At 34.5% G+C, this 24,995-nt stretch overlaps 1 protein-coding gene across 1 annotated transcript in view; it reads right to left on the bottom strand.

Moving 5' to 3' along the window:
- LOC140439195 (cadherin-AgCad1-like) overlaps positions 1 to 24,995 on the bottom strand; it is a 106,518-nt gene that overhangs the window by 33,822 nt on the left and 47,701 nt on the right. The window contains exons 14-21 of the mRNA XM_072528943.1: positions 21,851 to 22,038; positions 20,189 to 20,354; positions 16,845 to 17,004; positions 14,362 to 14,494; positions 9,754 to 9,924; positions 7,453 to 7,574; positions 2,573 to 2,806; positions 23 to 151 (exon numbers count right to left, since the gene is read on the bottom strand). Coding sequence (XP_072385044.1) covers positions 23 to 151; positions 2,573 to 2,806; positions 7,453 to 7,574; positions 9,754 to 9,924; positions 14,362 to 14,494; positions 16,845 to 17,004; positions 20,189 to 20,354; positions 21,851 to 22,038 — 1,303 coding nt within the window. The remainder of the gene's footprint in view (positions 1 to 22; positions 152 to 2,572; positions 2,807 to 7,452; positions 7,575 to 9,753; positions 9,925 to 14,361; positions 14,495 to 16,844; positions 17,005 to 20,188; positions 20,355 to 21,850; positions 22,039 to 24,995) is intronic.

The following is a 24,995-nucleotide window of genomic DNA, read 5'->3' as shown; positions in this document are numbered from 1 at the left end:
ATATATGTTTTAATTTTCTTACCGATAGGACAATGTATTGTTTGTTATCAGGAAATATTATACTCGGTGCATGGTAATTCCATTTTTCAATTTCAAGTGTTAAAGTTGGATCGGGATCCGTTATCTGAATTGGATCTCCTTCGTCTTGCATCTAAAACAAAGTAATATATTATTAGCTAAAGAAAGAAATAACCAGATAACCTTGACATAAGAAATTGTATTAAAACTGCAGTATTTTGTTATTAATATATTTGATTTGAAACTAAAAAAAACGCAATGTACAAAAAAAATGAGCGTCCTACATCTCGGTCGTCAGGATCAAGCACTGCCATTTGTGTGATAACTCACAAAGCAGCCTACATGGCAGTAGCGACATTTCGCTTGTTTTTATTGATCAATCACATAATGATTCATTCCGTCGAAAAGAGAATCGGTATTTTCTGTTCAACTTGGCCGTTCACCCTATGGGAAACGCTCAAGGAATGAGGAGGTGAATAAAGTCCACATCATTTGGATAGTCTGAGAAATCGATATTTGAGTAGTGTATGGTCGATTTGTTGACAGTATATTTTTGATTTTAAATATTGAGCTTTGCTGACAAACCTGTTCCTAGTTTTTCCATTTCTGTCATAACACTACGGGTTTTTTTCTACCATTATCATACTCCTGACGATCTATGCGCTGATCTTAATAGTTTTAAATGTTTGGGTGGTTCCTAACTTTTATTGTGGAGATTCTTTGCACCCTTTGATCGCAAGGTCTGGTACGGACTAGAAACCACTTGTCTCCCATGAGTGTCTGATGCCAAACCTACTAGAAATCGTTCCAACAGTCTTTATTCACCAATGACCTTACTGATAATTAATGTCATATCCTTAGTTAATCCTCGGGAACTTATTTAGCTAGGCCTTTTTCGTACCTGTCCTGCATAACTGTAGAAACTTTCCCTATCGGTCATTGGGACGTGCCTTGTCGAGACCGGACACGAACTTCAATGGCCACGCCGAATCTTCACATGTCTCCATAAATTGGTGGACATAAATTTATTGAAACTTGGTCAGGTATTATCAATGTTTTGATGTTTAAAAACTGTTTTTTTACAAAAAGAAAACATTAGAAACAGCAAAATAGAAGAAACAATGTGCTGGAACATCAGAGGGGCTTTTAGTCCTCTAAAAATAAGAATTGACTTCTTCTTATGGTGCCATTTTCCGGTGGAGGTAAGGAATCATCACTGTTACAATTAATTAATTAATTAATTTTAACAATACGTTGTATAAATGGATATAGTTATGAAAGTGGGACAAATACAAAAAAAAATGGAGAAGCAGTTCCTATATGAGTACTTGTGTACAAAAATAAACTCTATCACAAACTACAAGCCACAAAATTGCTTGGCCAAACCACGAAAATGTATGAAAAGATAAAGAAACCATTTTATTATAAGGCAACTGATGGAAAAATTTAGAAATAAAAGGGTCCCAGAGAGATTCTATAGTGAGCGCTTCTTACGAAAGGACTCCTCGGTGAGTATGTGACGGTTGTGGGAGACATGTATGATGGAGTAACCACTAGTGTTAGTATAGGTGTGGTGGAGATCGATAAATCCCATGCGATTAAAGGGTTGCATCATAGTTTAGTGTTTAATTCTTCTGTATTCGCATTAGTGTTAGATCAGACAACAGAGAAACTACATGGTAACATGTCCTGATGCTTAATATATCTTAACAATGTGATATAAGTAAAACCTACTAAAAGAGAACCTTATGGTGCTAGATCTGAATGAAAAACGATAAAAAGTTTATAGATGCATTTGAGATCTACTGCTGGAGGCAAATGCTGAGAATATCAGCGGTAGTCCAAAGAACAAAAAAATATAAACCAAGTCATATTAACATAAAGAAAAAATTGGGAATGAAAATTTCAAAATAAATAATGGGTTATTTCAAAGAAAACGTCTTGAAAAATTTACCATTCAGGAAAAGAAGAAGGTAAAAGATGTCGAAGTAGAGTTCCCACATGATACATGGACCATATTGTTGCTACTATTGGCAATTCACTACCAGAATATGTTAGAATGGTAAAAGATAGCGAGAAATGGAGAACCATCGGAAAAATCAGCTAATAGTTTTATAATCTCACGTTATCTACATCAAGTTAACGACTCAGGAGAGGACTTAAAGAAAATTCAAGCAGAAACTTAAAAAGTGAACAAGAACTCTTCAAGAAAAATATTTCAAGCTTAGTAGGACAGAAACAGATTATAGAATATTTATTTATAAATAAAGTTATTACTTGAAATAAAATATTAACTTTGAGTAATAAAATTCAGGGAGTCATAATACCAAGTAATAAAGGAAACAAAGTAACAAAGGAAACCATTTTTCTGAATCAATTCAACGTCAATCTTGGGACTGATCTTGACCATATATGCACAGAAACAACATTAAGAACAAAAATCGAACAAAACTTGAGTTGGTATAGGAAGCGCTTACCTCTTTACAAAATAGTTCACTGCATAAACAAAATTTTTTTTAGAAAACCTAACATTACGAAGTAAAAAAAAACTTACGTGTAAGGTGACTTCATACGTTCCATATTTTCCTTTGACATCTTCTAAAGCTAGAAGATGCACTTTCTTCTCTTGATCGCTTACTACATAATCACTATCTTTAGAAATTGTAAAAGAGTCCTTAATATCGTTCTTGGTGACTTTATCTATGATACTTAACACAGTAAAATCTATTATAGCATTATTACCATCGTCGATATCTTTTCCTATTATGCCATCTCCTACTTCGCCGTCCTAAAAAAAAAGTAACGTTAAAACAACTTAATTTTTTTTAATGAAATTTGTAAAATAAATTTGTTAAATAACAACTAACAGCTGATTTACGAGCCAGGAAAATAATCAGAATTTAACCGTGTTCAGGACATCCCAGAAGACAGGCATTTGGCATATTTACAAAAATCCGGAAGCACGCTATTTATACTATATTTTAAAAGTAGCATCTATAAGTAACTTCTAAAGTAACTTCTCAGAAAATAAACTTATTTGGTATGCATATATTGGGCTTATCAGGGCTGACGAGGAAGGGAGAAATAGCCCTCCGAAAAGGGGGTTGGGCGATAGGCCAGTAACCTATTCTTGTAAAAAAGTACTACTACGAAACCTTCAGATAGGCCTCGGAATGGACGGATATCAAGACGACGACTTTGGCAACGGAATATGGAATTTATGCTGGGAACATGGAATGTCAGAACGCTAAATAGACCAGGAGCACAGAGGATCCTTCTACACAAACTGAAAAGATATAAAATAGGAATTACTGCAGTACAAGAAACTAAATGGTTGGGAAAAGGTATCCAGGACACTAAAACACACACTATACTGTATAGCGATAAAGATGAAGGAAATAAAGAATTTGTAGTAGCCTTTATCGTAGATAATAAAATGAAGCACCTGATAACAGACTTTCAAGCCATCAATGAAAGAATCTGCAAGCTTAGGATAAAAACGCATTTCTTTAACATAACCCTTATAAATGTACACTGTCCCACAAATGAACAGGAAGAAGACACTAAGGTAGCGTTTTATCAAAATCTAGAACGAATCTATGACTCAATACCAAGAAACGACATGAAAATGGTGATAGGCGACATAAACGCCAAGATCGGAAAAGAAGAAGAGTACATAGGGTTAATAGGGAAACATAGTTTGCATAGAGACACAAATGAGAATGGCCAGTTTCTAATAGATTTCGCAGCTGGAAAGAATATGATTATCAGTTCGACATGCTTCCCACATCGAGACATAAATAAGGGCACCTGGATATCACCTGACGGAAATACGATCAATCAAATAGACCATATACTGGCTGAAAAAATAATGGCGACGAGTATATTAGATGTAAAAAGCAGACGTGGCTCAAGCTGTGACTCAGACCATCTGCTAGTACAGACACGGTTTAGATGCAAAATCAGCCAACAGGTAAAGGAAAAATATCCAAAACAAGAAAAACTAAACTTAGATAACCTAAAAGTCTCTGAGGTACAAGAAAGATTTGAGAGAACAATGGATGAAAAATTACTAGAAGAAAACAGAGCAGACTCCACAATAGAAAACCAATGGAACACCATAAGCAGTATCATACTCAACACAGCGAAAGAAGTCTTAGGAACAAAGACACAACGGAGAGAAGAAACATGGTTCGATGAAGAATGCAAACAAGCTATACAGGAACGAAATGAAGCACATAAGAATTACATACTCAGACGTACTAGAGAGAGAAAAAAAGAACTTGAGAACAAAAGACGAAGAGCAGATAAACTGTGCAGGCAGAAAAAGAGAAAGTATGAAAACCAACGGATACTAAACATAGAGAGGGAGTTTAAGGAAAACAAAACACGTAGCGCATACCAATTTATCAAACATCTAAGACAGGGATACAAACCGAGGACTAGTCTCTGCAAAAATAAGAAGGGTGAAATCATTAGCGATATGGACGAAATTAAGAGAACCTGGATGACATATTTTAAGGAATTACTAAACAAAGGGACACAACCACCATTACACCAACAGAGGCAGCAGCAGGCACGACAGGAGGTACAACAACAAGAACTGGGGGAAGAAGGAGAAGAAAATGAATTAACTAGACCCCCAACGTTAGAGGAGGTCCAAACGGCAATCCACATACAAAAAAGCCATAAAGCACCGGGAATAGATAAAATACCGGCAGAACTACTCAAGCAAGGGGGAAGGAATTTGACACAACAGATGTACCAGCTAATACGAGAGATATGGATAGAAGACGAAATCCCCCAACAATGGAAGAAAAGTATAATCTGCCCCATTCATAAAAAAGGAGACAAACTGTTGTGTCAGAATTATAGAGGCATCTCTTTACTTTGTTCGGGATACAAAATACTCACAAACATCATTAATCGAAGACTACAACCTCTCACGGAAAAAATCATCGGGGAATATCAAACAGGGTTTAGGCAAAATAGATCTACCATTGACCAATTATTTACAGTTAAACAAATACTAGCCAAAGCATGGGAATATGACATGGACGTTTACAATCTCTTTGTAGATTTTAAACAAGCCTATGATTCAATAGATAGAACAATTCTACCTAATATATTGGAAGAATTTGGCATACCATCAAAACTAATACGACTAGTGCAAATGACAATGACAGAAACAAAAGCACAGGTATTTATTCAGGGACAGATCACTGATGCGTTTACGATAACGCAAGGACTGAAACAAGGCGACAGACTAGCTCCAACGCTCTTTAATCTTGTTCTTGAATATGTAATTAGACGGTTGACGGTGAGCGGAAATAACATACTTATAAACAAGTCTACCCAATTAGCAGCATACGCAGATGATATAAACATAATGAGCAGAACAGTGAATGCAGCGGAAGAAACCTACGTTGAGTTGAAACAGAGTGCAGAAGCAGTAGGGTTAGCAATAAATACAAATAAAACAAAACTACTCATACAAACCAGACCAAATAGACCGGTGCAACAACACTTTATTGACGATATAGAACATGTGAATAGATTCACATACCTAGGAATGGATCTGGTCGCAAGCAACGAAGAAGAACCATAAATAAATAGAAGGCTTATGCTGGCAAATAAAGCCTATTTCGCGATGGGACACATATTCAAATCGCGAGACGTACACCGGAAAACAAAACTCTGGGTCTATAAAACAATAATCAGGCCCATAGTCAGTTATGGTTGTGAAACATGGGTGGTGACACAGAAATCTGCCAATGCATTAGATGTGTTTGAAAGAAAAATATTACGTAGGATACTGGGCCCAATAAGTAAAAACAACAACTGGCGAATTAGGTATAATAGAGAAATATACGAGCAATATAGCGAACCCACTCTAGCACAATACACTAAACTGCAGAGATTACGGTGGGCAGGCCACGTGGTCCGCATGCAAGAGAATAGAATCCCCAGAAAATTACTGAATGCAAGAATGCAGGGAAAAAGACCTGTTGGAAGACCTAAAAAGAGATGGGAAGACGAAGTCGATGAGGATGCCAAGAACTGCCTGGGAACGCGTTCATGGAAAAGAACAGCGATAAATCGAGATGATTGGAGAAGCCTGTGACGGAGGCCAAGGCCCGATTTGGGCTGTAGTGCCATTGGATGGATGAATATTGGGCTTATCCTACAATGGCAATTATTTTAACTTTAGGTACTATTTGGTCGTCTGTTTAGATAAACAATTGTGCACATCACCCGTAAACCGTAAAATGTTCCCTACTTGCTATTGTTTAAATAATGGGCGGTTAGATAAGTAGACAGGTCACTGATGTACATTAAGGAATTACATTTATTTATCAGGATTCATTTATTTTAATCCAAATAGTTTTGTTCAGTAAACTGTAAGCGAATAAAGAGATTTGACATTATTACAGTGCGCTTTTTATAATAGTTAATAGTGAGTGATTTAATCGAATATGGAATCAACATGTAAATATAGAACAATCAAAAAATTGAAGATGGACTATTTATCACGTAGAGAAAGAAATGTTATTCTTCTTCTTTACGTGTCATCTCCGCGACGGAGGTTGCAATCATAATGGCTATTTTGATCTTAGGCCGCTCTGAATAGTTCGATTGATGCGCATCCGTACCATTCCCTCAAGTTACGCAATCATGAGATTCTTCTTCCTCCTACACTTCTCTTGCCCTGGATTTTCCTTTGTATAATTAATTGAAGTATGTTGTATCTGTCATTACGCATAACATGCTCCAGATATTGCAGCTTTCGTGTCTTGATGGTTTCCAATATTTCCATTCTTTTGTTGAATCTTTTTAAGGAACAGACTCCTGACTCAGTTCCGTCAGGAGCCCTGCCGGATCTTGGGCTCCGATTCCCATGATCAGCTTCTTTTTTTCTTTTAGTACTTATTGCCATGATGATTGTACTAGCAATATCCAATTGTATCTTTAATGCAGGGTCCTTGCCTTCTGCATCCTTATGCCGTTGGCCATTTACTTGATTCATTCGCCTTTGGTGCCAATTTCTTAGCGCCACTTACCACTTACCAAGTGGAAGTTCCCTTCCACTTACTAACTCATCCGCCTGAAGCCGTTGGTCAGTAAGTGTGGGATTGCTTATACCGGCAATCGCTCGGTGGAATTTTCGCCATATCTTGCTACCCTTACTTAGTTTAACCTGTAGACTAATGCGGTTACCCGGGGTGTGGCACGTCGAGCCATTGAAAGTTAGTTGTATGACTTATGAGGACCAGTTATCAAGAACCATCTCCCATCTATGACGCTAGATGTGGTCGTGCCACATCTAGGGCCGGAGTCCGTTTTTAATCGCCACTATAAACTTTCGCCTAATTCGTATTGATATTTACAGGTCAAGAGTCAAATGAATACTATTTTTAAGAAAGAAACACATACCTTCTTCAAATTTTCAGAACATTTAAGATCCGTCGTGATAAGTACAGGTGCATGATCGTTTATGTCATCCAATATTATAGTAAAGCTTTTGTTGTTTTTGTTATGTCCTTGGGATCGCACATCTGAAAAATAAATTTTAGCTTAATCTTCCGCAGTATATATATATATATATATATATATATATATATATATATATATATATACAAATATACAGCCTGGGTAATAATCTATCGTCAGTATGGACCTTACGTGAGATGGAGTGAGAAACACCTGTTTAAAAAGAGAGAACTCTATATTAGGTCCGCCCTTTATATCGTCGAAAATGCATTAGTGGAAATAATAAATTCAACAGAAAAGGGAAAGTCCAACGTTGCCAAACTTATTGGTTTTATTTGACTTGTTGTCTTTTTAGCATTTGAACAAAGTTCTAAGATAATCAAATTTGGGCGAATTGATTTAAACGTCAGCCTACTGTTTTTATTGGAAATATGTCACAATTTTACTTTACAATCTTTACAATAAGTTTAATTTAACATTTTGATTTCCACTTCGGAAATTGTTTTATGTTTCGGAAAATGTTTCATATTTTAAGTATGATTTCTGAATTAGAAATCTAAACATCAAAATAAGCTTATTTTAAAGTCACATTGTGCCTTATTCCCAATATAAATAATAAACTGCATTATGACGCCACGATAGAAAAGCTTCATACAAAATTATTTGGCAACGTCGCATCGTCAAAGTAACGACACTTTGATTTTAATACTGTGGTAACAAGCAGAAAAGAACTAGTTTGTTATACCATGCGTATTGCATGGGTTCGTGGGTTGGTCTTTCATGAAGCATAATAAATAAAGACAGTACTAGTACAGCATTAGGAAGGAGTAGGTTTATTATATTAAATTTAAACTGGACGAAACATTACCTCTTTTAATTAAAAATATGATATTTTGGTATTTTCCAAATAATATCTTGGAAACCATATTTTCATTTAGATTTTTTGCAGGTAGTAGGTGTGAAAATAACAATTAGTTTTATAAAAATGAAACAAAAAAAGATAAAATTAGTTCTCTAAAAATGAAATCAAGTAAAAATAATTCCAACACTACTGTTTAAATTAAAAATAATTCCAAACAATTAGAAATTCTGAACCGAATAAAATTCTTAAGTAATTAAATGTTCAAACAGACATCAAATTGTAACGAACAGTAACCAAATCTATTGGACAACGCATTTCTCATGGCATTGAGTTCATCTGCCGATATGTTTTGACTAATACTTGAGTTCCTACAAGTTGGTGGCTCGCTCGAACTCATGCCTGTACAATTTAGTTTTTAGCATCCCCCAAAAATAAAAATCTATAGCAGCTAAGTCGGGTGATAGAGAGGGCCATTTTATTGTACCGTCTGTACTAATGACACGTTAAGCAAAAATTGACATTAAATAGTTTCTAACGACTTTTGCATTATATGCAGAACAGCCGTCTTGTTGAACCAAATTTCGTTGAAGTTAATTTGAAAGCGTTGAAGTGCAGACATAATTTGATTTTGCAGTTATTGGACATATTTGACTGCGTTTAAATTGTCTTCAATGAAAAAAGGACCAATAATATGGTCTCCCAAAATTACAGTCCAAACATTCAACTTTTGTGAATACCTCGTTCGCACAGACACACTCAAATGCTTATTCTCCTGAGACCAATAACGTACAACGGATGAATTATGTTTCTTGTGAATTGTGAAGGAAGACTCATCTGTAAATAAAATATTTTTCTCTTCATCATAACTTCACAAAATTGCATCCGTTTAAATTTATCATCAGGAAATATTTCTTGAGTTTTCTGCACTTTATAACAATGGTAGTTATTTCTTTTTAAAATATTTCCCACTGTTTTTGCATTCAAATCAACTTCATCGGCAATTTGTTTACTTGAACACGGTATTGGCCTATTATCAAAAGCCATAATAAATAAATTAATAGTTTCTTGTACCGAATTGCCCCCAAAGTACCATTTTATTATTTGTACCCGTTCTTCTGTTCTGTAAACAGTCGGCATATCAAATTTTTATCTTCACACTTACGCGGTTACCTCCAAAAAGAAATACATAGCATAGCATTCGACCTGTCTGGTATGCAGTTTACCATTGGAGAGAACGAATGAATGGCGATGTTGCCAAAATGATCTTGTTTTATTGGAAATTAGGTTACAATTTCGTTAAATAAACCGTCAATAAAATTTCGTCATTGTTTCAGAACCATTTTAAAAAATAACTGAAAACTTAATATTACATTTATACTTACTTAAAGGATTATCTAAGCACTCAAATTGGCAAGGATATGTTTTTCTTCTTTCATCACGATCAAGAGTTCCATTTCTTGCCACTTTAAGAACATTGTTATCTATTTTGAATTCTGTTAGACAGTCTGGATCAGTATCGCTTACAAAATTACAATTTACAGTATGGAACGGCTCTAAAATATTAAAAAAATTTCACTAATACTATTTAAAAATTTATTTTATTTGTTATAAAATTGTATCGCTAAGTACCACTTTACATATCAATAAAATCACATATGTTCCCTACTATATTTAGTTGGAATAAACTATAAGATTAATTGAAAATACCTTATATTTGATATTTAAAATATTAACAATATCATTTTTAAGTCATTATTGTGTTGTCAGTGAAATTGAGGTATACGAAATGACATGGGATAACCAATGAATCAGGGTGGCAATGAGACAATAAAACATCTCTACGGAAGAGAATTTATGATAAACTTGTTGGATAAAGTTGATTTGATGAAGTTTTGGAAATCTTTCACTGTCAAAAATGGAATTTTTATCGTGGAAAATGCACGAAGTGGAGTGAGCAAGAAGTTTTTCACAAAATAATGACGCTGAAGGAAGATAAAAGTATTATGAAATATGATAAAGAAACTAACATAGCTAAACTATCCAAATTAGTGCAAAACGCTAATGAGGATATGAAAAAATTGATAAAACCGCGGTTAAGACGTGGTAACACGTGGTAATACAGGGTAACAAAGATGAGCAAGGTTATCTGCTCCTCAGAAACGACGATATTGTCGAACTAGTTTTAAATCAGGCCTGTAAAAGAGCGAAGAACCAGAAAGCTGAGGTAGCTGTCAATATTCTACTAGAGTATTTTGAGCGAAGAGAACCTTCAAACCTTGTCGACTGTTAAAACGGTTGTGAAGATTAAACAAATTGAAGCCTTCTAACACATGCCAAAAATGACTGGATTTTTTTAAAGCATAGCAACGTAAAATATAAAATCGCTTTATGTAAATGCAAGTTCATTTACATACCTATGTAGAATTTATTGTTCTTATTTAATGCAAAAGTTTATTTATGTAGAAATTTGTTTTTTTTTTCTGATGTATTTTCTTATTTGATAAGTTTGATTTAAATACTGTTTATAATCTTCAAAATAAACTTCCCAAATATTTTAAAGGCAAAAAATTTCGATCAGTACGTGTTGCCGGTACTGCCATATGGAACTGAAACATGGGCTTTTAACAACAACATAGTTCACAAACTCCAACTGACTTAGAGAGAACGGAGAATGGCCAACATTAAGCTCAGCGACCGCAAGTCCAATGAAGAAATAATAAGACGAACAAAAGTTACAGATGTAATTCAAAAGATTGCCATGTTCAAATCGAACTGGGCAGGACACATAGAGAGAATGAAAGACAACCGTTGGATGAAGCGAATTATTGAATGGCGACCAGGAGCAAACAAGGGAAGTAGAGGCAGACCTCAAACCAGATGGACTGATGACATCAAGCGAATGGCTGGTTACGAATGGATGCAAAAAGCAAAAAATAGAAATGAACATAGACTCCTAAGGGAGGCTTACATCTGAAGATGGATGGAATAGCTTCTGCAATAGAAGATGGAATCTTCTTATGCAAGTTAAAAGTTAATTTGAACTTGAGATTTATTTTTTCTGTTATTTTCTTATGTTAGATTTTTTCAATTATCTGGTCCGTGGAGCACGGATAATTGGGGTTCTACTATAGATAACATATAAATACCCCAAGAATATTGTTTCAGAATGATAATAAATTATGTATGTAGCTCCCATGCCTATCTAGTAGGCATAGGACCTATACACATAGGAACTGAAGGTTATTTAGATTTTTGTAATAAATGAATTAAAGCGAATGCAGAATGAATACAGGAATGAAATAAGAAGATCTAAGAAAGAAAGGTGGAGTAACCTGCTTCAGGATCTCGAGAGGGATATCTGGGGGTAGGGCTTCAAGATTGTCTGTACCGAATTGAAGGGGAAAAAGACACCCTACCCCTGCCGGAGGATGAGAAACTAAGTTTAATACGGGAACTCTTTCCTCAGGTGAAGGATAGGCGTGAAAGGGATATTGGTTTATAGGCGGAACCTTTTACTGAGTTGTAACTCGGCAAGGCTGTTAGACGGATGAAGATACGAAAGGCACCTGGCATAGATGGAGTCATGCCGGAAACAGTAAGACTCGCCGCACTAAGATACCCGCAGGTTTTCCTGAGATTGCTAAACAAACTGCTTGAACAACAGTAGTTTCCAACAATGTTAAAAGAAGCTAAGGTTGTCCTTATCCCGAAAGGTAGAGGTGAAGAGGAAGAGGTACGATTTCGGCCAATTTGCCTTCTCAATTCGATAGCTAAATTGTGAGAACAGCTTGCAAAAGACCGCCTTGAGCGAGACCTAAAAGAAAAGCATGCGCTGAGCGACCGCCAATATGGTTTTAGGGCCAAAAGGTCTACCATAGATGCGGTCACAGAAGTAACCTCTTTAGTTACGCAGGATACAAAGAGATGGGTGGCTCTTATGCCGCTTGACGTCAAGAATGCCTTTAATACGGCATCATGGGAAAAATCATGTCCAGGCTGAGAGAAATGGCATAATGCGGCTAACACAGCCCTGCGTCGCATTAGTAGGTGGATCAGAGAGAACGATCTACAGCTAGCGCCTCAGAAAAAGAATATGTATATTTGAAACAACTAGTTAAATTAAATAAAGAAAATCAGACCGGAGAAATAAAGAGAAGGATACGGTTGGCTTTGGAAAACTTTCCTATATACTAAAAAATAGAAAATACCCCCAATATTTAAAAACAAGAGTCTTCAACCAATGTATACTTCCTGTTCTCACCTACGGTTCTCAAACTTGGACGTTTACAAAGAAAAACATAAAAAAAATAACAAAGACCCGAAAAGCCATGGAAAGGCAAATGCTGAACACCAGGCTAACCGACAAGAAAAGAAATACTTAGATCCACAACAAAACAAAAGTGACCGATGTATTAACGCAGATAGCAAAACTTAAGTGGAAGTTCGCTGGACATACCATAAGACAGAAAGACGACAGATGGAATAAGATGATTATACACTGGAGACTATATAGTTACAAACGAAAAAGAGAAGGGCCACAAATGAGATGGTCAGATGACTTGAAGAAACACGAAGGTCCGAAGTGGATACAAGCTGCCTACAATATAGAGACGTGGTAGAAGGAAGAGGAGGCCTATGTCCAAAATTGGACAGCAAGGGCTGTATAGATAGATAGATAGTTTCCAAAGGGAGCTGGGAAAAAATCCTCTCTTCGCTTTGTATTGGAAGGTGTGGAGGTTGCACCGCTTAAATCGAGTAAGTATTTGGGAGTCTGGTTGTCGGAAGGACTAAGGTTCGGAGTATACATCCAAAAGACGGTAGAGAAGGCAAACCGAAATCTGGAGGAGTAGATACGGCTGACGCCAAACATTAAAGGCCCAGGTAGCAGCAAAAAAAAGGTGTTAAATGGAGTTTTCCAGTCGGTGGTAACCTACGCTGCCCCCGTGTGGTGTGGCGTACTAAACACTGCGAAATACGCTAATCTTATGGAGACTTCGCAAAGGCGAATACTCCTCAGGGTATCTAGCGCATATAGGACAGTTTCAAATGAGGCTCTATATGTCATTGGAGAGGTGATATTGATCGTTTTGTTTCAAAAAGCGAACAAGGGTGTATGCGAGGACGATGGATGTAAATATAGATGAAAATGAGAGAGAAATAACGATAGTTGAGTGGCAGAGAGAATGGGCGAATGATAGCGGAAAGACAAGGTAGACGAAGGAGCTTATTCCTGATCTGATCAGTTCAGTTTCTGACCGTACTTGGTAGTTTTGGCACCTTCACAAATAGAATAGGCAAACCTGCCTCGGCAGACTGTACTGTTTGTGGAGTACCGAACGCTCCGGCCTACATTTTTAACTGCCAGAGATGGGCAAATGAGAGGGGAGATTTTAAGAAGCGAATGGGTTTTGGGCTGGATGAACGAAATGTTGTACACATAATGTTGAGAGGAGAGAAAGAATGGAGAGAAGTACACTGTCTGATTGTTGGGGTGATGAAGAAAAAGGAGCAGGAGGACAGAGGAGGAAATTGAGCCAGGGCTCTGAAATTTATGGTTAATATTATTTGTTAGTTTATGGCCTAACGTCTGAAACATTTTCTGATTTACGGTAATAGGTATGGTTATTTATAAATTTTTAGTTTTTTATTTTAGTTGTTCATTGAGTGGCAAGACCACCTCTCTGGAACGGTGGTTAAGGTTTTAGCCGGAACACGGTTAATCCGGCACTACCCTGGGGTCTTCTGGCCTAGTATCCTACTCGGCCGAAAGATGCCAGTGTGTCTTGTTTGTGAAGTAGATGTTCAAAAAAGATTTCCCCCACTGTTGCCTGCCAGAATTCAATGGATACCTTCTTAGGCTCTTACTGGAATCTGGCAATACGGCAATAAAAAAAAAGGATTATTGTAATTGTCATTGATTAAGATTATGTTGAACTCTATGTAATTTTTAAAATGATATTTAATTTAAATTATATAATATATGCTCTTACCATCTCTATCTAAATCACTTGTATCGATATTTCTAATTGTTGTATCTATTAGCGATTTCTCCTTTACGTGTACTTCATTTGGGAAATCTATTACAGGTACTTTGTTGTTTGTATCGATAACGTAGATTGAGATCTAAAATATAAATGTGAAAAATATATCAGCATAAAATTTGAAGTTAATAACTAATCTTAACTATTTTATAATGCTAATAAAAACTTTACTGCTGGACAAAATTTAACATGTGTATTATGTGTATGTAATTTTTTTCTATAACAGTAGTAATAATAATAATCTGAGACCAAATTTTCATTGTCTAATTTTCTTTAATTCCACCCTCTTTTTCAACGCACTTTGCACAAACTTAAAAACTATCGGAAAAGACTTGGCCTTAGAAGCGGTCACCTGGCGGACGAATCCAAAACTCATCGCCCTAGCCTCTCGTGACAACTAATAAGGTCAAAGACATAGTTTGGAGAGGGAATAAAAGGACACTATCAAGAAATAAACCTCATCATACAGATGATAATTAAATCCAACATGGTCGTCATACAAATCACAAAAAAATGTTCACCATTCTTCAGTAAAACTTCTACAGAGTCAAAATAATATAAGATTTTTAATTCTTAGTGGGCCACTCAACGGTAGTATCAGAACTGGATGTTTAACGAGCGAGGTCTCAAAGTCAACATAGAAAACAAATTTACAATCGGCAGCGGCAACCAGTCACCAGTCATTACCTCGAAGTCTCTTCATGACAAAATTCGGACCTCCACAATAAGAGCGACCGTTCTACTGGCTGCTCTCCCGAGAAGTGACATTATCACTCCCAAAATTCATTCTCTTGTCCGCATAAGCAGAAAGATTCTTGTTTATTTCCTGCATAAATATCTAGGCGGAATCGACATCAAACGATGGAGCAATTTGTTTATTATAAACAGACTATAAAATGTTTGGGTTATCAATCTTAGAGACGCATAAGAATTAAGAATATTTTTCGGGTTTTTATGATAAATGGGGTCAAAAGAAAATGGTACAATATAATCTACGTTAAACACACTTTATACAAACAAATAAAACATACAAAATAGTCAGAATTTAATATTCCGAGAGTAAAAACATCAGCCTTAGATTTTTTTGGCAACCAAAAGAATGCTATTGCCTAAGATCGAGGCCAAGTGGGTCAATCATCAATTTTGAAAATACAACCTGCAAACAATAATATTCATTTTCCCGCATTTTTTTTTAAATAATTCTTTTTTGAAAACGATTTCCAGAGTGCAAATAGAAACGTCACATACGTTATTTAAAAATGTAATTTTCATTACAATCAATTCTTGTGGCTTCATCATCATCACTGGCTCGACAACCCTTTTTGGGTCTTGGCCTCTTCAAGGATTCTTCTCCATTCTGATCTGTTTCGTGCTTTTTTTCTCCAGTTTTTTATTTTTAAGGTTATTATATCATTTTCTATTTGTTCTAAGTATCTCAGCTTCGGTCTTCCTCTTGTTCTTTTTCCTACTGGCATCTGTTTGAATATTTTGTTTGGTACTTCGCCTTCATCCATTTTTTCTACATGTCCTATCCAACGCAGTCGTCCTATTTTGATGGATGTTATAATATCCGGATCCTGGTATATTTTGTATAGTTCAGAGTTGTATCGTCTTCGCCATATTCAATTTTCTTTTGTGCCCTTATATATGTGTCGCAATATTTTTCTTTCGAAGGTGGCTAACAACGTTTCCTCTCTTTTAGTGAGTATTAAGGTTTCTAAGCTGTATGTGAGTACCGGTCTTATTAGGGTTTTATATATTTGGCATTTTGTTTTTCTTGCGACGTTATCTGATCTTAGTTGCCTAATTAAGCCATGGTAACATTTATTTGCAATAAATATTGGCTTCTTCACTTCCTCCGCAACGTTATTATTAGACGTGACTAGGGATCCCAAGTATATAAAGTTTTTTACCCCCTCAATGTTGTATTCTCCTATTGTTATATTTTGTGGCTTTTGTGGTAGCTTATTGTTATATTTCTGCGTTTTTACTTACCTACATATATTTTGTTTTGGTCTGATTGATTTTAAGACCACTATTTTGTGCAGCTCGTTCCATTTGGTTGTATGCCTCTATCATTTCTCTACTTGATCTTGCGATTATGTCAACATCATCTGCAAATGCTAGTATTTGCACGCTTTTATTAATGATTGTTCCTCGTGTATTAACTGTTGTGTCCCTCAGTATTTTCTCGAGTACGATATTGAACAAGATGCATGATAGAGCGTCTCCCTGGCGTAGCCCCTTTTTCACATCTATTGTTTCCGTTAATTTATTTTGTATCCGGATTCTACTTTCTATTTTTAGAGATTCTTTTATCAGTTCTATTAGTTGTGTGGGTATATTAAATTTTTTCATTGCTTTTATTAAGAATTTTCGTGGCTTATTCCTATATAAACACAATATTTAAGTATTTAGGTAATTGTACTTACGTCTAACGGTTTGGAAAAGAAAACGCCATCGTAAGCCCAACACGTATAGTTGAAATAATACGTTTTGTCTGTGTCTGCGTCAATTTGTTGATCGTTCTTTACAGTTAGAGCTCCGGTTGTAAGATTTACATCGACCCAGTCAAACTTTTCATACTCTGGCCTAAAAACAGGTTAGTAAATATAAACGAAAAATATGTACACTTAATAAAATATTTAAGAAAATATGGAACTCGTGTATATTAGGCGCAAATATATCTACACACATGTAACTATCCGGAGAAATTAATCAAATTGATTATCTTTGGGGGTCACCAATAAATAACACAAAAATGGTTTTGTTGAAATATGATATTTTTAATCTATATGCAGTTACTATTTTTATTGGGAATAAGCCACAATTTAAGTTTAAAATAAACTTATTTTGATAATTCCACAAACTCAATTCACTTCGTTCCTGTATTCTAGTATTCGAAATTCTACTCGAGCCCTATAACTTCTCCACGCAGAAGCAATAATATTCTGACTGTGCTTTATCTTCTTGTACCTTATCTTATCCCTATGCCCCCTCCAAATCTTCTGAATCAACTTCGCCAGATCGTACAATCTAGCCTTCCGGGAATCTTCCAGTTCGAATACTGTCATTGGACTTCTCACGAACAATTTAGTCCTTCAGAAAGTAAATTCAGCACTTGGTGGCAAAGATCTGAGAATAAGAGAAGCATCCTCTATCGGTGAACCTTTCTACCTGGGCCACGTATTACCCGAGATCATTTTGTACCGTTACACGGATTGTATGTAAGGGAGGCGGTAACAGTAGCCGGTAGGTCACAGTTGAAAGGTGGGAAGGAGACACAAGTAACGGACCTGGTGTTGAAGGTCCTTTATATACTTTATCAGTTGGTTTTCCACCTACCTTATTTCTCAGCGCTTTAAGAAAAGCGTCCTATGATACTGAATCGAAAAAATTCGACACATTAAACGAGACCACAATGAACTCTGCTTTACGCAAACCTCTGCGATCTAATATAGTGATCTAATATTGTGCAGGTGACCAAATTTATATCGATTTTAATTACTATTTAAATGGGAATAAGCCACAATTAAAGGTTAAAATACGTTTATTGACGTTTCAATTTCCACTTCGGAAATCGTTCTCAAAATACTCAAGAACGATTTCCGAAGTGGAAATTGAAACGTCAATAAACGTATTTTAACCTTTAATTGTGGCTTATTCCCATTTAAATAGTAATTAATTTAAAATGGATAGAAATCTACGAAATAATCTTTATATTGCGGCTACTTTCCGATGAAACTGTAGTTACCAGGTACTCGATTATCTCAAGTCTTGTATATTAGTTTTGTGCTGGTATTCTAAAATGATTTAAGAAATACATTCCTCATCATAATAATCGAGAACAACACAGCACAAGTTCCGGTGTAGAAGCAGACTATGCAATCTTAGCCAAATCAATGTCCTTGAGATCAAAAGGGTAAAACCACACCTACTTAGCTCTTTTATCTGTATGACCTCATCTCTGTCATTCGGCAGGAGTATTTCAGAAATATTTCCGAAAACACCTTTCACCTTTTCTACGCTATTTCTTATCTACTTATCTACTGCCCATTTCTATATTCTGCCCAAAGATAATCTTATTGATCTACATAAACTCTGGAGGATTTTACATGTGTAGTTCTTTTTTCCTACGTTTAATTATATAAAATAAAAAGACGAATTCTCTTAAGTAAAACAAACTCCGGTTCTCGACGTTGATGCTGATAGACAGAAATATATGTGAGAGGCATTAGTCAATACCCAAAGACGGGGAAGCGATCGACCAACACTCGATCGAGGGAACAGGAGAGAATGGTGAGCTCTGATCGTCTGATCACAGACTGGACTCATAATGGACTGGAGTAAAAGTTCCATTTCCATAGCGCATCAATGATAGTGATCGGTAGTGGTCGATTGTTAGTGGGAGTGGGAGTGCGGTCACTGTGCGGTAGCTGTTGGCAAGCGTTGACGATGAACTACGTCAATGGATTGGACTCACTAATAGTGACATGGAAATAAAAGTGGGCATGATACTTCGCCAAACTTGGGGATAAAAGTTTGACACGCAAACTGTTGGAATAGCGATTAAGAACTGTAGATGTTTAAAAAAATAGCTAACAACTGATTAAGAACGGTTCCAAATACAAATAGATGGAAAAATTGGGGGAATCCTATAACTAGCAGTAGATACAAGGGAATTGATTATTATGTATCCCTAATAAAATAATACAGTCTTTGAAAAACAATATATTTCTTTTTGTTGCGATGCCAAACCGTTCCTAATGTTGTCGGTTAACACGGCTATCCTTACTTTTCTGAAAAAGATTTGAAATGGTCCAATTGTAGATGTGTTAAAACATTTTGTCAACTTTTAAAAAAATTCTTTTTCAGTACACCTCGCCCTAAAGAACAAATAACAAGTAATATATCTGCTAATTTATCATAATTTTGCCCAGATATAGTAATTTGCTTACTTTAGCTATACATATATTAATGATCTCCCGTTTCTTCTTCAGTCTACGTACGACCCCAACATAAGTTACCCATTAAGATCCGGCTGTAACACTATATTTAAAAGGTGTTTGGGAAATTATTTAGTATTTTTTTACATATTTTACATTCAATATTTTTATTATATATTCTAATTTCTTATTTACTCTAAAATATTATAGTATATTATTTTTTTCTATTCAGTAAACTTTCATTGTCAAACTGGCTAAACACATGGTAATCTGTTCTTAAGTTCAAAGAAATTCACTTGTTGTTAGACTATCAAATTTCTGCGAAATTGTATATATGCAATTTGGTTGGACAATCAAGGCTGGACAACCGTTTTGAAACTATGATTTATAAGGATTTGCTTCCTGTGTAGCTGTACCGTGGCCACCATTTAGAATTGTACGGTTTTTATTCCTACAAATGCTGACAACCACAGATCAAAACGAGACATCGGACTGTAAACATCTCCATTTTATCGGAAACGCGGACCGTCCTTTTGCGCCAGCGTCGATTTTCTACCACCAAGGGGCTCAGCCACTATTTTACTCTTGCTAGAATTAATACAACATTCTTAAACGGTAAGTGCATTTCTTTGTACAGACAACATAAATGAGTTGCGCCAGGTATTTTTGTGATATTTAAATTAATTGCTAATTTATTTACAATAAAAATATTTTGAATTTTTTTTTTTTCGTTATTGAACACGTTTCGTTTCGTTATTTCGAAAATGAACACGCACAAATAGAAAAAATTAATAAAATGACTTGAAATAGATGGTAAGGTTGTTACTTACGTGCAATGGTAGGTAATTACTGGATTCAAATCAACATCGATAGCTTTTATGGAGCCAACCGATACCCCTTTCAAAGACATTTCCTGCACTTGCCGACTATCATCATTAGAAGATGGAAAATATGGTGGATTATCGTTAACATCTAGGATATTGATAACGATTTGACCTACAAAAATAGTAGAGGTTATAAAGTGATAATTTTCAAAGGTTTATAAATGTCGACTAATTGGATTTGATTGGATTGGATAATCTGAAAAATACTTTTTTTTTGTGATAATAAATTTGACGTTTTTGAAGTCATATATATTAAATTTTTTCAAGCTCTTCGTTTTAAAAAGAGTTACTCTGAAGCTAACAGTTTAAAGCTAAAAGTAAAAAAGGTGTTTTTTTTGTATTGTAGCATTTTTTCTGTATCTTCTAAAGTACTTGTACCTCTAAAAGGGGAAATTTTTGATAAATTCCGAAAATAGTAGGTATCTTCACTTTAAACTCGGATTTTTTCAAAACTAAACCTTCTTAACCAATTAAACCACAGAATAAATACCAATCAGAATACCCACTCTCAGTTGTCGCCTTTGAAGTTTGTCAGCAGGTGATCGCCATATTTTAAACGGAAACATTGACTCGAATTGAGAAATTTGTGACAAGCTACGACAAAACTGTAATTTAAATTTTTAGAGATTAATAATTTAGTACATTTGAAATAATTTAATCTATTCTTCAACTAAAAGTACGAATAAAACAGTGCATATTATATCTGTAGTTGCCGTAAATAAATTAAACCGGGTTCATTTGTCTATGCACATCAGATAAAATGTCGCTGAACAGCACTGGTTCCGACTAAATCATTACTGATTCCGTCTGCGCGAACGAGATGCGCGTACTTATTTTTTCAAGCAGAGTGGGCATTCTGATTGTTAATTATTCTGTGGTTAAACTTTTAGAATATAATTTTTGTATATAAATTAAGTAAGCTGTAACTTAACAACTAATAGTTTCAACCAGGGTGGTTTTGGTGGGAAAGAGTTTGTTACTTTCTGCGTCACAAAAAATATAAGAAGAATTTATTTTAGTTATATATTACCTTAATTTTCATGCAAATCACTTTTATTAATAGTCATATTAATTTGACTATTTATTATTATTTGACTATATATTATTTATTTATTTATTAATGAAAAACTTGCTGTTTTCCGGTTATTCACATCGTATGTTTGGATTTTTGTATTCAATGAATAAAAGTCTTCAAACAGCCATAACTTTATTAATATTGAGTCTTTATCAGATAATTAAGTATTGAAAATATCTCTTTGTTTTATAAATTTTATAAGGTTCATTTTATATCCATACTGTGTCGACGCCATCTTGTGACGCTAGTTCCATGACGGCGTCATTTTGTGGCGCTAGTTCCGTGATGTACACCTTATCATTTTACTATAGATAAAAAAGTAATGCAATGCCAGTATAGTAGCTTCCCTTCAAAAAACACAATTTTGGTTCATTACGCTGGTTGTAATTTCAAATTATAGACGGCTTTAAGGTACATCAGTTTTGTTATAAACATTTTTTATGTACTCCATAGTTTGGTAGAAACAAAAGAATACCAGAGGTTTTGCGCACTGTATATTATATAACATCATAAAAACAACAAACACTATTTACCTTCTTTAAAACGATTCTCCTCAAACTCGGGATCAGTATTACGGTCTTCTACAACTATACTTAAATACAATGTATCGAAAGTTTCAAAATCGGGCTTGTCTGGATTATCGTCATTATTATTTATTACCTTTAATTTCATTTGTAGACCTTGGCCATTATTTGTTTGTGTATTTTCTATTTCTAAAAATCTAAAAATAATATAGTTAGAAGAAAAAAGATAAAATGAACACATCAAAAAATTCTAAAAAGTAACATTCCGGTAAAATGCCTGATTATATAAATAAATAAATAAAATAAAACTTTATTCATCCTTGCAGATTATTTACATAATATAGGACATGTCAAAGTAAAAGGAAACGTTAAAGACTACCTATACAATAATATAAACATACACATAAATATAGAAACAACATACAACATATCTAAGACATAAATTCCGAGACACTATAAAAACATGACTCGATGAGATAAGTCTTCAATTTATTCTTAAATGCCCTATCATCATCTGCTTCACTTTTTAATTTGGATGGGAGCTGATTAAAAAACCTTACGCCGCTATAATCAGGTTTTTTTTCAAACATAGAAGTGTAATGTTTAGGAGTCCTAAAGAAATCTTTTTTCTGGTACGATAATTGTGTACATCTGAATTTGATTTCAATTTATTGATATTAGCTTTTGTATACAGAATACTTCTGTATATAAAAATTGAGGGAACAGTGAGTATTTGATATTTTCTAAAATGCTCTCTACATGTATGTCTATATGGTAAATTAAAAATCAAGCGAATTATGCGCTTTTGGGCTATAAAAACTTTCGAGACATTTGTTGCACTGCCCCATAGAACAATATTATATGACAAATGTGAATAGATGATAGCGTAATAAACATTAAGTATCTGTTTCGTTGTAAATAAGTATTTGAGTTGCAAAAGAGCATAGTATCCAGAATTAATTTTCGAACATACATGATTAATATGTACCTCCCAGCTCATATTACTGTTTAGATGTAGTCCTAAAAACTTTGTAGTGTCAGATAAAGTGATAAAATCATTGTCGACTTTGACAGAGAAATTTTCCTTTATTGGAGTTTTTATATAAAATTGCATACATACTGTTTTACTCGAATTTACTATTAAGGAGTTTCTTTCGCACCAAGACGTAAACTCATGGGCTAAGGTATTGAGTTTTAACCTCAATTCCTCAGCACTTTCTGCAGATGCCACCAAAATCGTGTCACAAAAAAATATTTTCCGTACTCATATATTTAGGCATATCATTGATATAACAAAGACATAATAAAGGACCCAGTATTGATGCTTGTGGAACGCCAAGATCAACGTCATACAAATCTGATTGATAATGACCGACTTTGACATACATCTGTCGATATTCTAGATAGGATTGTAACCATTTTAAAAAATTACCTCCAAATCCAAGTCCGTTTAGTTAACAAATTGCTACATTTAATTTTATAGAGTCAAAAGCTTTAGTTAAATCAAAAAAGAGGGCTCCAACAAATTTCTTTTGATCTAATGATCTATAAATGAATTTAAAAAATGTTGCTATAATCTGATCTTGAGGCACTAAGTTTAACGAGGGTCTTCCTAAAATATAAATAAGATGGCAGCCATAATGAGAACTGACCCCCTAAAACCAAGATTTTTTAACTTTTTACGTTTAACTCTATAGCAACTCTTACGTTTATGGTATCAAATGCTTTTGAGAGATCAAAGAAAAGTGCCCCCACAAAACTTCCCCGATCCAGTGCGATGTGAATGAAACTAAGTAATTCAGTGGTAGCACTCTGTTGATCTTCCAGGTAGAAATCCGTATTGGTTGGAACATAATATATATTGTATTTACTAAGGAAACTATACATTCTTTTGTATACACATTTTTCATAAATTTTGCCCAAAATAGTAGGGACCGTAACTGGCCTGTAATTATCTACTGTTAACTGAATTATCTCCACTCTTGAATATTGGAGTTACAACTCCTACTTTCAAGCTATGTGGAAAAACACCATGGACGTATAAACATAGATGGACTCAGTTATTTACATAAAAATGTGAAGCCAAAATTATTTGACTAGGTCACATTCTCAGCACCTTCAAATGTTGTCACATTTTTTTATTAAAATATCTTATTCACGTATCGCTGAAAATATTACTATATTTATTTTATACTCTACAGGTGCTATCAAACCAAAATAATAATTTATTACTTATAATAATATATTTAATTGTAATTAAAACATCAAGTGTGCACATAGTGTGCATAATATCATTTAATAATAGCGTATAAAAGATATCAACCAGTTATTTTATATGTAGAAGCACTGAAACCTATTTATTAATGGCAACGATGTTTACATTTTTCTGTCTTATGGCTCTACGTCAAACTTCAAATGCTGTTCCATGTCATGTCCATGTTTGTTTACTTTTTACCCAAGATGAGGAAAAGTTGTTTTTCGATATTTTGGCTGTATTTTAAGTGATATTTGTAAATAGTGAACTAAACAAATTATAATAATGGTGCTACAGTTTTGCATTTGCAAAAAAAAAACGAAATATTTACATCCCAATGTCTCATTTAATTTGTAAGTACTGTTTGTTTACATTATTTAAGATGAGGAACTGAGGAAGCCTGTGTGTTTACATTTTAAAATATGTCTTTCATAGGCGTACCATTGGGTTTATTAATATTAATTAATGTATTGAACAAGACATTAGTTCATGAAATTAGTATAGACATTTTTAAATTGTAAGTAGACATCATCTGATTAAAAAGATCTGTTTAGTAGCTTTTTAATTTAATATTTCTCATGAATTAACAATAAATTAGTGAAATGAATAAAACTCATTTATTTTTCTATGTAGGTTTCCAAATAATATTAATTAATGATGAAACTTACTCTAAACTTCAACAGAGAAAACAGTATAAAAAAACCTTTCAAAAGCATCCTTTTTGGTTATTTAAACTTGTAAGGAAGCTGAAAACTATTTCAGATTTTTTAATAAAACTATAAATATCTACAACAGACTAGTTAAAAACCTAATGAATATTTTGATTAATAAAACCATACAAAATGTCCCAAAATCAATCTATGAGCATTTTGGTGACCATATGTATGATGAAGATGCAAT

Source organism: Diabrotica undecimpunctata, chromosome 4, assembly GCF_040954645.1.
Source record: "Diabrotica undecimpunctata isolate CICGRU chromosome 4, icDiaUnde3, whole genome shotgun sequence".
Taxonomy (NCBI): domain Eukaryota; kingdom Metazoa; phylum Arthropoda; class Insecta; order Coleoptera; family Chrysomelidae; genus Diabrotica; species Diabrotica undecimpunctata.
This window is presented reverse-complemented; position numbering and strand designations above follow the sequence as displayed.